This window comes from Pseudorca crassidens, chromosome 20 (genome assembly GCF_039906515.1).
Source record: "Pseudorca crassidens isolate mPseCra1 chromosome 20, mPseCra1.hap1, whole genome shotgun sequence".
Taxonomy (NCBI): domain Eukaryota; kingdom Metazoa; phylum Chordata; class Mammalia; order Artiodactyla; family Delphinidae; genus Pseudorca; species Pseudorca crassidens.
The window spans coordinates 61870451-61883233 of record NC_090315.1 but is presented as its reverse complement, the minus strand read 5'-3'; the positions used below and the strand labels follow the sequence as shown (position 1 = coordinate 61883233).

General features: G+C 60.7%; 3 protein-coding genes across 8 annotated transcripts in view; 2 read left to right on the top strand and 1 right to left on the bottom strand.

Moving 5' to 3' along the window:
* CBFA2T3 (CBFA2/RUNX1 partner transcriptional co-repressor 3) overlaps window positions 1-1278 on the top strand; it is a 60818-nt gene extending 59540 nt beyond the window's left edge. Inside the window, exons 9-10 of the mRNA XM_067718785.1 lie at window positions 565-677; window positions 1140-1278. Coding sequence (XP_067574886.1) covers window positions 565-677; window positions 1140-1149 — 123 coding nt within the window. The 3' untranslated portion in view covers window positions 1150-1278. The remainder of the gene's footprint in view (window positions 1-564; window positions 678-1139) is intronic.
* PABPN1L (PABPN1 like, cytoplasmic) lies at window positions 671-4010 on the top strand. The gene is made up of 6 exons (XM_067718791.1): window positions 671-1343; window positions 1759-1897; window positions 2218-2270; window positions 2771-2877; window positions 2974-3061; window positions 3553-4010. The coding sequence occupies exons 1-6, from the start codon at window positions 1095-1097 to the stop codon at window positions 3862-3864; spliced, it is 948 nt and encodes a 315-aa protein (XP_067574892.1). The 5' UTR covers window positions 671-1094; the 3' UTR covers window positions 3865-4010.
* Window positions 4011-8241: 4231 nt separating this feature from the next.
* TRAPPC2L (trafficking protein particle complex subunit 2L) lies at window positions 8242-12757 on the bottom strand. Of its 6 annotated transcripts, none has more exons than XM_067718795.1 (5): window positions 12614-12757; window positions 10679-10905; window positions 9499-9664; window positions 9282-9361; window positions 8242-8449 (listed from the first exon to the last, which is right to left on the bottom strand). In XM_067718795.1, the coding sequence occupies exons 1-5, from the start codon at window positions 12644-12646 to the stop codon at window positions 8404-8406; spliced, it is 552 nt and encodes a 183-aa protein (XP_067574896.1). In that variant the 5' UTR covers window positions 12647-12757; the 3' UTR covers window positions 8242-8403. The 6 variants fall into 6 exon arrangements, with proteins under 6 accessions (XP_067574896.1, XP_067574900.1, XP_067574898.1 ...); XM_067718799.1 differs by having other exon boundaries at window positions 9499-9586; window positions 10733-10905; XM_067718797.1 differs by having other exon boundaries at window positions 10679-10882; window positions 12614-12712.
* Between the last annotated feature and the right edge of the window lie 26 nt (window positions 12758-12783).

The following is a 12783-nucleotide window of genomic DNA, read 5'->3' as shown; positions in this document are numbered from 1 at the left end:
CCTCCCCCAACTCCACATTCCCAGGGAAGAGACCCTACCAGCGATGGTCTGGAGGGTGGGATGTGGGCTGGGTGGGCACACGCGCCCAGAAGGGCCCCCCATAAACACGTCAGCAGGATGGAAAAGGCATGGCAGGAGCTCCCCCAAGACGACGCCAGGGGGAGAAGAGGCCAGAGCAGCTGCTAGGGAGGACAGACGGAGGATAGCAGGGCACCCAGGGACACAGGCCTGCAGCTGCCCTGGGGGAGAGAGAGGAATGGGGCGGGACTTGACAGACTGCCTTGAGGCCCCCAGTATCCAGGCCTGACCTGCACAGAATTCATCATCGTGCCCTGCGGCCCGGGCAGGGACCCGGCTTCGTTACATGGTTCCCACCTAAGAGCTGGCCCAGAATTGGGGTGGGGAGGGGAGGGACCGCAGGGAATCCAGGAGAGGTCAGGAGGAGGGATGTCACTCCTTCTGGCCCAGGACCCTGCCCTGGCCCGGCCCGAGAAGCCGCTGACCTCGTGGCACTCCCCTACCCCCCACCCCCAGACCTTTGTTCAAGCTGTTTCCTCCGCCCAGGCCACGCTCACCCGGCTCTGCCTGACCCAACCCTTGAAGGCCGGCTCAAATGCCACCTCCTCCAGGAAGTCTGCTCTGACCCCCTGTGCCCCACCCGTGCTCTGCACACTCAGGTAACTTGCTTCCCTCCCGCGTCATCCTAACCGTGGCCGGCCACTGGAGGCGTGACACAGTGAGGTGGGGGGACCTGCGACCCCTTAGCTTCCTGGCTCCTGCATCGTGGCGGGTGAGGCCGAGCTGTCGCCAGGAGGCCCTCCCGGCTGTGCCGCAGCTGCACCCTCTCCACCTGGAGTGTCCCAGAGGGGCCGGCCAGTGAGGAAGAAGGGCACCGGGGCGGGGGTCCAGCCTCTGACCCCTCAGGGCTCGGAAGCCAGGGTGGAGGCTTGGCGCAGCCGGGAGGCCTCTGAGGCCTCTAGTGGGAACACCTGGCCTGGGGGAGGGCTTAAAGCCCGGGAGGGTGCAGGCAGGTGCCGGCAGGCAGCGTGGAGGCGAGCGCACAGGCTCTGCCGGCCCCTCCTGCCCCATCCGCCATGTGGCCCTTCCTCAGCCGCGCTCTCTTCCCGCCCCCCACTGAGGCCTGGCTGAGGAGGGCTTCTTCAGACCCCGAGGCCCAGGGCTGGGGGGCCTGGAGCCAGGCCGAGAAGAGCCCTCTGGGCCCGGGGGCTGGAGACACGGAGGAGGAGGAGATGGGGGAAGCGGAAGAGCGCGAGGAAGACGCAGGCTTCTTGCTGTCTGTCCTGGAGAGGGGGGACCTGGCCGAGTGCCCGTTAGCTGACCAGGTAACAGCGGCGCCGAGCGCCTGGTGGAGGCCGGCCGGGATCTCGGGAACCTGGGGAACGCTGTGCATGGGGGCAGGGGGACGGACGGCTGCAGCTCTGACCCCAGGGGTGAGAGGGCCAAGAGGGCCACTGTCCCCACGCCTGGAAGAGGGTCTAGGGACGCCCACCTGTGCACGGGCTGGAAGGGGCAGTGTGGCCTCTCCGGCCTGAAGGGGACTTTGTGTGTTGGGGGTGGATTACAGGGGCTTCTCTCCAGGCCCGAGTCCGTGTGGTCTTCCCTTTTCCCCCCGCCCAGGGAGCCCCCAGCATGACCCTGAGAACAGGCAGGGTCAGGCCCCCTTCCCCTCTGCCCTCCCTTCAGCGGAGCCTGGGGGCTGTCCCGCCTCCGGGCTCAGCCTGGGCCGTGTGCTGGCAGGAGCTGGAAGCCATCAGACTGAAGCTGTGGGCCATGGAGCAGGCCCAGCGACCGGAGCCGCCCGGGGAGCAGGGCCCAGAGGGGGAAGAGGAAGACGCCAGGGCCCTGCTGGCCGGGAAGCTGCTGAGCCCCGAGACGGGTAGGAACCAGAGGGCCAGGCTGACCCCTTCCCTGGGCTGTGGCCCGCAAGTCCTCGGGCACGAGGGTAAATGCGGTTGAGCTGTGCGCTGCTGCAGGAAAAGTGTGGGCTCCCGGGGGAAGGCCAGGGTGTCCATGAGGTCCGGCCTGGCAGTGGTCCTTCTACATAGGCCCCAAGGGGTGCTCTTCCCCAAGAACCCGGGTGTCCCTCTTCCCCGAGGAGCGAGGACTGAGCCACCAGCCTGAGGCGCCTGCCCTTAGCAGCTGCCGGAGGCCCCTGCCAGGCCAAGCCTCCTGGTCCTGAAGCCCCTCTCTCCACAGACAGCCCCACGGAGGCGGTGGAGGCCGATCACAGATCCGTCTACGTGGGCAACGTGAGTGGGGGGAGGGGGGCGAGGTGGAGTCGGCCCAGCAGCACTGGCTCTGCAGCCGCCTCCTGGCTGTGAGGATTAAAGGAAGGGACAGTATGGGTAGCAAACTCAGAAGCCACATAGGCCTGGAAGCGAGAAGCAGGAGGGGGGGCTCTGATGAGGGGGCTGTCCCCATGAGGGAGCGTGGACCCTCTGTGGTCAGGCCTGATTTCCCACTGTGGGCTGGGATTTGGAATTTCCACGTGAAATCTCCCAGTGGGCAGATTATTGGCAACGAGTTCCACTTGAAAAAGCCACGCACCCTTTGCATAGGCCAGTAAACTTGGGGAGCATTCATCTGGATATCCAGTCCACTCCCCCGGCAGGGGGGCGCGCAGAGGTCTAGGCGACCACCCTCACCCTGGGGCCCAGTCACCCCCTCTCTACCAAGAAAACGTGCTGCAGGAGACCCTGGGAGGCGGGGGCCCCTGCAGAAGGCCCCCCACCAGGGTCCATGCCTGTAGGTGGACTACGGGGGCACAGCCCAGGAGCTGGAGGCCTATTTCAACCACTGCGGGGAGATCCAGCGGGTCACCATCCTGTGCGACAAGTTCTCCGGACACCCCAAGGGGTCGGTTGGGGCTTCGGGGAGGGGCCGGGCGCCCGGGGGGCGGGGACACCTCTGTGTGGGTGAGCGTGGCCCTCACCTGCCTCTGCCCTGCCCCAGCTATGCATACATAGAGTTTGCCACCGAGAGCTCGGCCCAGGCCGCTGTGGAGCTGGACAAGAGCGTCTTCCGAGGCCGGGTCATCAAGGTGCGTGTCCCCCACCAGTCACTGCGGGGGCGGGGGTGGGGGGTGGGGGGAGCGCTCTGCTCTGAGCTTGTCTACGTTAACCCATTAATCCCCGAGGGGACAGGCAAAGCAGGCAGCCGCACCAGCCTGACCCTTCTCCAGTGCCCGGTGTTTGGGCACATCCTCCGGCTGGTGTGGGGGCACCTCAGACCCCAGTGGGTTTGGCTGGGTGTACGCCCTGGGGAGGCTTCCTTCCTGACGCCCCCTGCAGGGGGAGATGTTGGCTTGACAGGGCCTGGGAACAGGTTAAGATCTGATGCCTCAGGCAGCCCCATGCCCTGGGGCCGCCAGGGCCTGGTGGGTGCTGGGGCCTGTGTTCACCTGCCTGTGAGCCTTCAGCAGGGAAACGCAGGAAGGCTTCCTGGAGGCAGCTTTAGCCCTGGTCTTGGCCCTGGGCTGGGGAGGAGGGTGTGAGAACAGAGGTCTCAGGCGGACTCGGCCTTTGGTTCCAGGTGCTGCCCAAAAGAACCAATTTACCAGGGATCAGCTCCACGGACCGCGGGGGCCTTCGGGGACACCCAGGCGCCAGGGGGGGACCCTTCCCCCACAGCAACTTCCAGGGCGGGGCCCGTTTCAGACCACGGGGGCGGAACCGGTGGGCCGGGCCCTGGGAGGGCGGGATCCTATTGGAGCGGGGCCCGGTGGGCGGGGCTCTGTTGGGCCTGGCTGGGTCCGGTGGGCGGAGCCCTGGAGGCCGCTCGCCCCCCGGCCTCTCTCCGGGCAGGGGGCGCGGAAGATACTCGCCGTGGTATTCACCGTATTGAAGGGAGGGCCCGATTTTGAGAGTGGGGCTGCCGCTGGGTCAGGAGTAGACAGCCGTGCTCCTCGTGCGACCATTTACTCCGCGCAGAATAACTATCCGTCCCCCTTCCCTCGGCGGGAGGACAGCCCAGACCCCACGGCCGAAGCCGCCGGTCGCGAAGCAGGGCACGGGGTGGACCTGGCACGCGGGCTAGTCGGGGCTTTGGGGGTCACCGGGCAAAGCTGCGGGCAGGTGAGGCCCAGGCAGCGTCGGGTCCGCTTCGGGGCGGCATACTCAGGACTGTGCCACTAACGCCTTTTACAGAAAAGTAGAAATGTGTGTCTTACTGGTAAAGCATAAATTATTAAACTTGAATATTTTTTAAAAGCACCTGGCAACAGACCGCCCCGCTTTGTTCGCCTCACCTGGACGCCGTTTCCTCGGTGCACACTGTGCAGAGAAGGCGGGGGATGGGCTGCGGCTGTGGATCCCAGACCCAGCTCTACCCCCTTCACTCCTGGCAGCCAAGCGTTAGCTTCGGGGTTTACAGCGTCACCGCCAGCCCCCGCGCCTCACCCGGGCCTGGTGGCCTCCGGGGCACACACTCCCCCGTGACGAGTGACACAGACGTCGCCTTGTGGGTCCTCACCTGTGAGGCCCCGCAGGAGGGTGCGCCCGGGCACCTGGCGCAAGCCTGGGCTTCTTCACACAGGGACGCAGAGGGGCTTCCATGACGGGCGCCCTGCCTGCGCTCCTCCCTGTGGCAGACGCCCCGCTCTCTCCCTCCCTGATGGTGCAGCGTGCTTTCTGCCCTCCGGCTGCGTTCGGATCGGGAAAGGAAGCTCTGGGGCCCAGCTGCAGACACGCGCGGTCCTGGCCTTAAATAACCACTAACAGATCTCAGCCTGGGCTTTTCTAAAGCAACCCTCTTTGCTGTGTACTATTTATTTATTTATTATTTATTTTTGCGGTACGCAGGCCTCTCACTGTTGTCGGCTCTCCCGTTGCGGAGCACAGGCTCCGGACACGCAGGCTCAGTGGCCATGGCTCACGGGCCCAGCCGCTCCGCGGCATGTGGGATCCTCCCGGACCGGGGCACGAACCCGTGTCCCCTGCATCGGCAGGCGTACTCTCAACCACTGCGCCACCAGGGAAGCCCACCTTGTACTTTTTTGATTATCAGGTCCTTAAGCTATCCACAGGTGGACGGTCCCCAGTCCCCAGTGTCCCCTCTCCAGCACCAGTGTTTTCTCGGGAGGGCGCGCCTGTGCTCTCCATCTGCGTGTCCATCTGGCCAGGTTCACACTCCGCTTGTGATCTGGGGTCAGCACTGGCCCTTGTGGTGGGGTGAACGAAATCCCCCCCAAAATATGTCCACATCCTAATCTCCAGTACCTGTGGATGTGATCTTATTTGGAAAAGGGGTTTTTGCACATGTGATTAAGCTAACGACCTGGAGATCTCCCTGGATCACCTGGGTGGCCCTAAACCCAGTGACACACACTGGGTACGAGACACACCGGCACACGGAGAACGTGACGTGGAGACAGAGGCAGAGGTTGCGGTGATGCGTCCGTAAGCCAAGGAACTCCAGCAGTCGCTGGCAGCCGTCAGAAGCTGGGGAGGCTGAAAAGACCCTCCCTCAGAGCCTGCAGAACGAACCGGCCCTGCCATCACCTTGATTTCTGACTCTGGCCTCCAGAAACGTGAGAGAATAGATTTCTGTTTTCATGTGCACACGTGCACGCGCGCGCGCGCACACACGCACCACCACTGGCCCCTGGAGAATGTGGGTAGGAGGGGCTGAGTGGCAGGGACCTTGCCAAGGCTGCTGGGTGGCTCAGGGCCGAGCCAGGCCTGGATCATGTGCAGGTGGGGGCTGCAGGAGAGGGACGCCTCCCAGACGTAGTTCCTGGAGCTGAACTTTATGAAGCACCAGCTCCTGCCGCGCCGTACCTTGTGCCAGTCTCCTCCTTGGCGAGGCTGTGCATTGGTCTTGATGCATTCATTGTGCATTTTGCTTTTGTGGAAGGACCTGCAGACAGGCTTCTATCCCAAGGAATTGGTCCCTTTTCAGATGTATCTTCTTAATCCCTTCTGCGTGGCCACTGTGAGGAGAGTGGGCCCTTGAGTCCCTCCTTTCCTGTGGATTTCAGGCCCAAGCAGCCCATGTGGGTGTCCAGGGCTCTGACCCACACTTTCTCAGCTATACCCAGAGAAAGCCAAGACACGCAGGATCCTCTTGGCTGTCTGGCCTGGGGAAGAAGGGAGAAGGAATGCTGATGGGGAGGCAGGACAGAACTTCAGCAGAAGCACCTGGAGCAGCAGCCAAGGGCTGAGCAGGGGCTGCATCTGACGGGGCTCAGCCCTGTGGGGAGGATGCGCGTGGGGATGGGCAGGCAGGTGGCCCTCAGTGAGGCGAGCCTCACAGTACAGAGATGCAAACAGTTAGGATGAAACTGCCATCTGACCGTTCTGCTGGCAAAGCAAAGGCCGGCAGGTTACGTCTAAGCCTTGATTTTCTCAGACCTAAAATGGGAACGCTACCTGACGATGCATGTGAAGAACCTCGAGTGTAAAACCATTATGGGTTGCTCTGGCTCCATCTGCAGAAAACCCAAACAGCAGTGGCTTCAACAAGACAGGGGTTTCATTTCCTCATTTAAAAAAATGTTGAACATAAGTAGTCCAGGGCTGGTATGTCAGCAAAGACCCAGCCTCCTTCTAGCTTTCTGCTCTCCATCCTCAGGGGATGAATGTTGCCTGCATGCTCTCAAGATAGCTGCCTGGGCTCCAGCCATCACATCTAAGTTCCAGGAAGGAGGAAGGGTAAAGATGAAGGTACTGCCAGCTGAATCCCCCTTTTAAGTGTCCTTCCTGCAAGTGCCTCCCAACGCCATCCACTTAAACGCCATAACCACCTACCCTTGTGCGGGCAGGAAGCGTACTTTGTCTAGCCAATTGTCCCCAGTAACACTAGGGTTCTGTTAGTACGCAAGCAAGGGAGAATGGATGTTGCCTTGGCAACCTGTAGTCCCTGCCTCAGCCATCACTCAGGCAGGAGAGGTTACTAAGTAAAAGCTCAACCAGAAAGTTGAGGATGGACGGTGGGGAGAAAGCCCGTGTGAGGGTGGCCTGCATCAGACCAACACCTGCTGGTCGCACTTCTCAGCCCTCTTCTAGGCCTTGCAATTCCACCTGTGGCAGGCGAGGCAGGGTGGGGGGAGCCCGGGACGTGTGTCTTTAACACACACTCTGAGCTGTTTTTTGTTTGTTTACTTCTGTGCTCAAAGGAAGGGAAGGAAACCCAAAGACGAGCAGAGTGCATCCCAATTCCAGCCCTGGGCCGACGACGCTCACAGCTCACAGCCTCCTAGTGGGAGGGTCTGAGCCACCCTCCTACCTTCCTCCTGGTCAGAGACCCTCTCCAGAGTGACTGAGGGGGCAGGAGGGGCTCGTGGTGTCTTCGGGTGCCTGATCAAGGAAGCCAGCCACACTGAGACCACACAGAGCAGACTGTGTAGGTGCCTCAGGCCCAGGAGGGCCTCTTCCACTTCAGAGACGCCGTCACCAAATGACAAAGTGCACTAGAACCTGGGTCACCTGATCCCAGAAGGGGCCGTGGCCTCAATCATGGTCAGTTAGAACTGTGATCAACCTTGACTGAGCAGGCTTCTGGGCAGCAGAAGGCGGAAATCTGATGACATCAGCCCCCCCTTCCACAGCCTGCCCAGGGGCCTGGGGTCAGCAGGGAAGGGGGCTGCTCTCCAACACCCACCTGGCCCCCGGGCCCTCAGGAACCTCAGGGCACTAACAGGCAGGAGGGGACTCTTGCACTTTGCTCATTCGATGCCCAGCAGCAGCTGATGAAGACGCTGTAGTTACACGGTCTCGGGAGGGTGGCCTTCCAGGGCCGGGCCAGACCAGAAGGAGGAAGGGCCCTCCCGCCGGGGGAAGGTATGCAGGCCGTCCCACGTGCCCCTCTAATCCGGCTCTGGGCACAGAAGGCCGACCCCTCCAGATTAGCCCACCTGCTGAGCCACTGGAGGGGGCGGCCGGCCCACGGGTCCTCTGCCCCTCCCTTCGCAGCCTCTTCTGGGCTCCAAGCTCTGAGAGCTCCTGCCACCTGGCTCCCCCTGCCCCTTCGTGCCTAGTGGGGACAACAGCTCCTGCTCTGTCTGGTCCCTGATCTGCTCTGTCCCTGGAAAGTCCACATAAACTCCTTCCTTTTGTTTTTTGGCCGTGCCGTACAGCATGCGGGATCTTAGTTCCCTGACCGGGGATTGAACCTGCGGCCCCTACAGTGGAAGCGCAGAGTCCTAACCACTGGACCGCCAGGTAAGTCCCTAAACTGTCTTTAGTTAAACCTTCTGCTGACGCAGAAGGAAAAAGCCAAACCTGATCTCACAAGACCTTTAGTCAACAGGCACCGTGCATGAGGCCCTGCCGCCAGCGGCACATCCATGACACCCAAGAGGAGACAAGTGGAAATAAAGATACATCTGAACAACACAGTTATGCACAGAACGATTCCTTCCAGCCACGGGCTGCAGAGCTCTCCTCAACAGACCTGTATCATCATGGATGTCACCATGCCATCAAAGGCCCTGCAAAGAGAAACAGACAATCAGAGAAGCAGACCCAGGCCCTCCATCCCTGGCTGGCAGAGATGTCAGTCTCTGAGGTCCAGGTGAGTAAAACTGGCTGAGGCCAGGACATGCATGCCGCCACATCAGGCGGTGAGAATCTGAGTGTCCCACCTCATTCCTGTGCGGTTTCCCACGGTGCTGCCCTTGCTGGGTCTCCAGGCGGGGGGGGAGAGGGGGGGCACCCAGGATGACCCAAGACACACTGTCACCACTGAGGGAAGGCACCATAGGAAGGGGTCATCTTCCCTGGCTGGGGTCACCTGCCGGCTACAAGGAACCCCTTGGGAACTGTGTCTGGGATGCAGGGAATTCCCAGAGCAGGTTTGGAGCACGTGCTCGTGAATGCTTCTTTGGGAAGCATCATTGTGACACCCAGATGTTAGGTCTGTGTTTACCTGAAGGCTATTTGGAAGACACCTGCAACCTAATGTCCTAATCGTCTAAGTTCAACGTCAAAGACAAAATCGGGCAGCGACAGGAGGACGTTTTCTCCCGGAGGCTCCTGTCCACATGCCTGGGCCCTCACTGGGATCTGGGGAGGCGCCCCAGGACCTGCTGGGCCGACCTGGGAGACCAGATGGGCAAGCTCTGCAGCCCCCGCGCCCCAACTCCCCTTCTCCTGATCTGGAGATCCAAGGAAGAGTTTGTTTGGAAAAACAGGGTTCTGCCTCTTCAGAATGGCTGCCTTAGACGGACAGTGCCCGTCGCTTATAAAGGCCTTCCCTCCCTGCCTCTCAGAATCGCTGCCTCTCAGCAAGGCGGGGGCTACCCGAGAAGGCGCCACGCCCACCTGGACTGAATGCGGTCCCCCGGGTTATAGAAGGGGTTGCACATCACGTCTGTGTAGGAGTTGTGCAGCTTCCGGAACATCTGGAACAAGAACCAACAACGTGTTTAATTCACACGTGCAAGTACACACAGCTGCTGCCACGCTCGGGCTTCTCAGCATTTCTGAACAAAGACGGAAAACCGAGCGGCCAGGCGCGCCCACCGGCCCCCACACTCACACTGCGAATCTCGTTGTCTCTGAGCGCCGTGTTGGAGGAATCCACCACCATGACAAACTTCACCTTGGAGTTGGTCACGTAGCCGTAACTGCACAGCTGGTTAGGGAACACGCTCTTAACACGGGGACTCTGTGACAGCCCCAACCACGGCATCACCGTGCAGAGCCTGTGAGAAGAAGGCCATCTGTGCATGTCCTCCGGCTGCTAAGCTGCTCTGCAGAAGCATGACACCTGCATCACAGCAAGTGCCCCAGGCTGGGCAACTCCCACAGTGCCAAGAGGACAAAGGACTGCAGCAGGTGTGACTGGACACTTCCTTAGACAGCTCTGGTGTTTACTGGAGAAGCAAAGGGCACGGAGCTAAGCCTATCATGACCCAAGCCCCGGGGCAACCTGCCCAAACCCTGGGGCACCTCGCCTTCTCTCTGCAACAGTTCCCAGCTGGAAAGGGTTAACTGCAAGACCAGAGGTTGCACAAATGAGGCGAATCCTGCCTAAGGTACCCATACCTCTAAAGGCCACTCCATCTTGCGGAACAGTGGCTCCGGGCAGTGACACTGGGCGAGCTCGTTACTGCTTGTGGGAATGTCTTTGAACTCCATAGGTTTCGAGCCATTTGTCCCAAGGACTGGTCAAGATCTTACAGTGACTGGTGGGGCCGGGCCTGGCAAAGAGATGAGTGGGGACTTCCCTGGTGGTCCAGTGGCTAAGACTCCACGCTCCCAATGCAGGGGGCTGGGGTTCGATCCCTGCTCAGGGAACTAGATCCCACATACTGCAACTAAGTCCACATGCCGCAACTAAAGATTCTGCACGCTGCAAGGAATATCCCACATCCTGCAAGTAAGACCCTCTGCGGCCTAAATAAATAAATACTAAAAAAAAAAAAAAAGATGCGTAAACAATGACCCCTTGCTCAGGAGGTGGTGGCCCCACTGAGACGGCATGAAGCCAGAGAGTCCCCAGTTCCTCCACAAACCCAAGGGACAGGTGGGGACTGTCACAAGGCAATTCAAGCCTGGCTGCTCCCACATTATCCTCCTAATTAAAGAAAGAAGGGTGTGAGGTCCTAAGTGTCCTCAAGCTGCTCTAATTCCCCACTGGCCAAAAGCCCGCATCTTTTTTCTTTTCAAGTGATGTTACGAGATGCTTTTCAAGGGGACCTAATGCTACAGCGCACCCTGCGACTGCAGGGAATCCCCAGACTCGAAGCCACTGCCAGGTGCGAGGATACACCTTGTAGTCCTCTGTGGGGTACAGCAGGCCCAGGTAGAGCTCCCTCTGGTCCACCAGGGCCTTCCCCATTGCTGAGATCTTCTCGTCCACCACGTCCAGGGACGTGTGCACCATGTAGTGAAACTTGAGCTCGTTCTCCGTGGGGACACTGCGGATGTAAAGAGGGTAATTCTGCAAGAAAAGGATGACGGCGGCTGAAGTGACAAGGATCCACCCCATGTGCGCTGGCCTGGAAAACAAGGCCACGGGGCACTCAGGAGGGCAGATCGGCCAAGTGCCAATTAGCCATGGAATACGCTCTCATTCCCCAAAACCCACTGCTTAATCCTCCAAACTGGGACTTCCCTGGTGCCGCAGTGCTTAAGAATCCACCTGCCAATGCAGGGGACACGGGTTCGAGCCCTGGTCCGGGAAGATCCCACATGCCACAGAGCAACTAAGCCCGTGCAACACAACTACTGAGCCTGCACTCTAGAGCCCGCGAGCCACAACTACTGAGCCCGTGTGCCACAACTGAAGCCCATGCGCCTAGAGCCCGTGCTCCCCAACAAGAGAAGCAACTCGCTCTCTGCAACTAGAGAAAGCCCGCGTGCAGCAAAAAAGACCCAAGGACGAAAACCCAACGCAGCCGAAAATAAATAATAAATAAATAAATAAATAAATAAATAAATTTTAAAAAATCCTTCAAATTGCCGTGGGCATTGCCTTCAGGGCACCCAATCTAACCTGAGGAGGTTTTCATACTGTCTGCAAAGGGGCATGGGTAGGATGGGCAGAAAAGAGAAGACGCCTCTGAAGTGGGTCTGAGCACAGCCTGTCACTCACGTTCTGAGCAGGGCCCCATCCTAGCACGTGCCCTCCTCCTGGCCCCGTCATACTGGCTGTTTCCCAACACTCCAGCTCCTGCAGTCTCAGAGGCACTGGCAGGCTCCCTCTAAACCCGTCAAGGGTTGTCTCAGACCTCCATCTCTGCAGGGCCATTTCCGAGCAGCCTAACCCTGGAGTTAACAGCGCCTTCCCAGGCTCCCACAGGCCTGGCACTGCACAGATATAGTGTACACAACGCTGTCCCTACCCTGATGGAGATGACAGATGAAGGAGACAGTCCACAAACCCACCAACAAATAACGCAGCAAGTGATAAGACGGAAGTCAGCGTAACAAGAGCTTCACGGGAAAACCGCCGCAGAAGCCTAGTCTTCAAAACGCCGGGGCGGACACCACGGCTCCGTGCAGTAGGAGCGCGTGGATGGCCACGCAGCCCAATCTCAGGATTCAGAAAGAGCTTTCTAGAGAAAGTGAAATCTTCGGTGGCCAGTGGAGGGGACGGGGTGGGGGAGAAGGAGGAAGGGGTTCCAGGTGCAGAGGCCCAGACGTGAGGGAGCAGAGCCTGCCGGGGGAGTCCGTCAGCTGGAGTGGAGCGTGTCTGTGGTACGGGGAGGGGATTATTCGGACATGATCCTACGGCAATGAGAAGCCACTGTTGAGGCTTCCAGGCAGAGGTGTGCAACGGTCTGACTTGTGGCTGCTGAGCGGAGAGGAACAGTCACTCGTCCGGGGGTCGACGGCCTGGCCGTTGGGAGCGCGCGGCCGAGCAGGATGGACAGAAGTGGACGCCTAGACTCGGTAGCAGGAAACCACAAAGCCCGCGGACGGGGGGCTGGGCGGAGCGGCGGCCCGCACGGAAGAGGAAGACCCGGCCCGTGACGCTTCGGCAGCGGCAGGTGCAGGTCTGGGCGGCGCCTCCGCCGGGCCCGCCCCTGGCCACCTACGCTCGGCAAAGCCCCCGGGCCCACCCTCCGGAGCCCTTGGGGCAGGGAAGGAGGGGAACCGGAGAGCTAGGCTGACGCTGCAGCGGGCCTGCCCGGCGGAGTACGCACCTCCTTGGCGATCACCGCTACGCAAACCGCCATCTTGGGAGCCCGACAGGCCGCATCACGTGACGACGACGACGGTAATGCGGCCGGCTAGGCCCCGCCCCACCCGCCTGTCACATCCCTGTCACTCAGCCGGTCTGACCCCGCCCCACCTCTCATTCTGTCGGTCAGGG

What these genes read in the sequence shown, in the direction of transcription:
- PABPN1L (XM_067718791.1), top strand. Translation starts at nt 1,095, where the DNA reads ATGTGGCCCTTCCTCAGCCGCGCTCTCTTCCCGCCCCCCACTGAGGCC. An exon ending in GATCCGTCTACGTGGGCAAC is followed by an intron (nt 2,271 to 2,770) that starts GTGAGTGGGGGG and finishes CCATGCCTGTAG; the next exon opens with GTGGACTACGGGGGCACAGC. An exon ending in TTCTCCGGACACCCCAAGGG is followed by an intron (nt 2,878 to 2,973) that starts GTCGGTTGGGGC and finishes GCCCTGCCCCAG; the next exon opens with CTATGCATACATAGAGTTTG.
- TRAPPC2L (XM_067718794.1), bottom strand. Translation starts at nt 10,953, where the DNA reads ATGGGGTGGATCCTTGTCACTTCAGCCGCCGTCATCCTTTTCTTGCAG. An exon ending in GGATTCCCTGCAGTCGCAGG is followed by an intron (nt 9,665 to 10,678) that starts GTGCGCTGTAGC and finishes TTCTTCTCACAG; the next exon opens with GCTCTGCACGGTGATGCCGT. An exon ending in GAGACAACGAGATTCGCAGT is followed by an intron (nt 9,362 to 9,498) that starts GTGAGTGTGGGG and finishes TTCTTGTTCCAG; the next exon opens with ATGTTCCGGAAGCTGCACAA.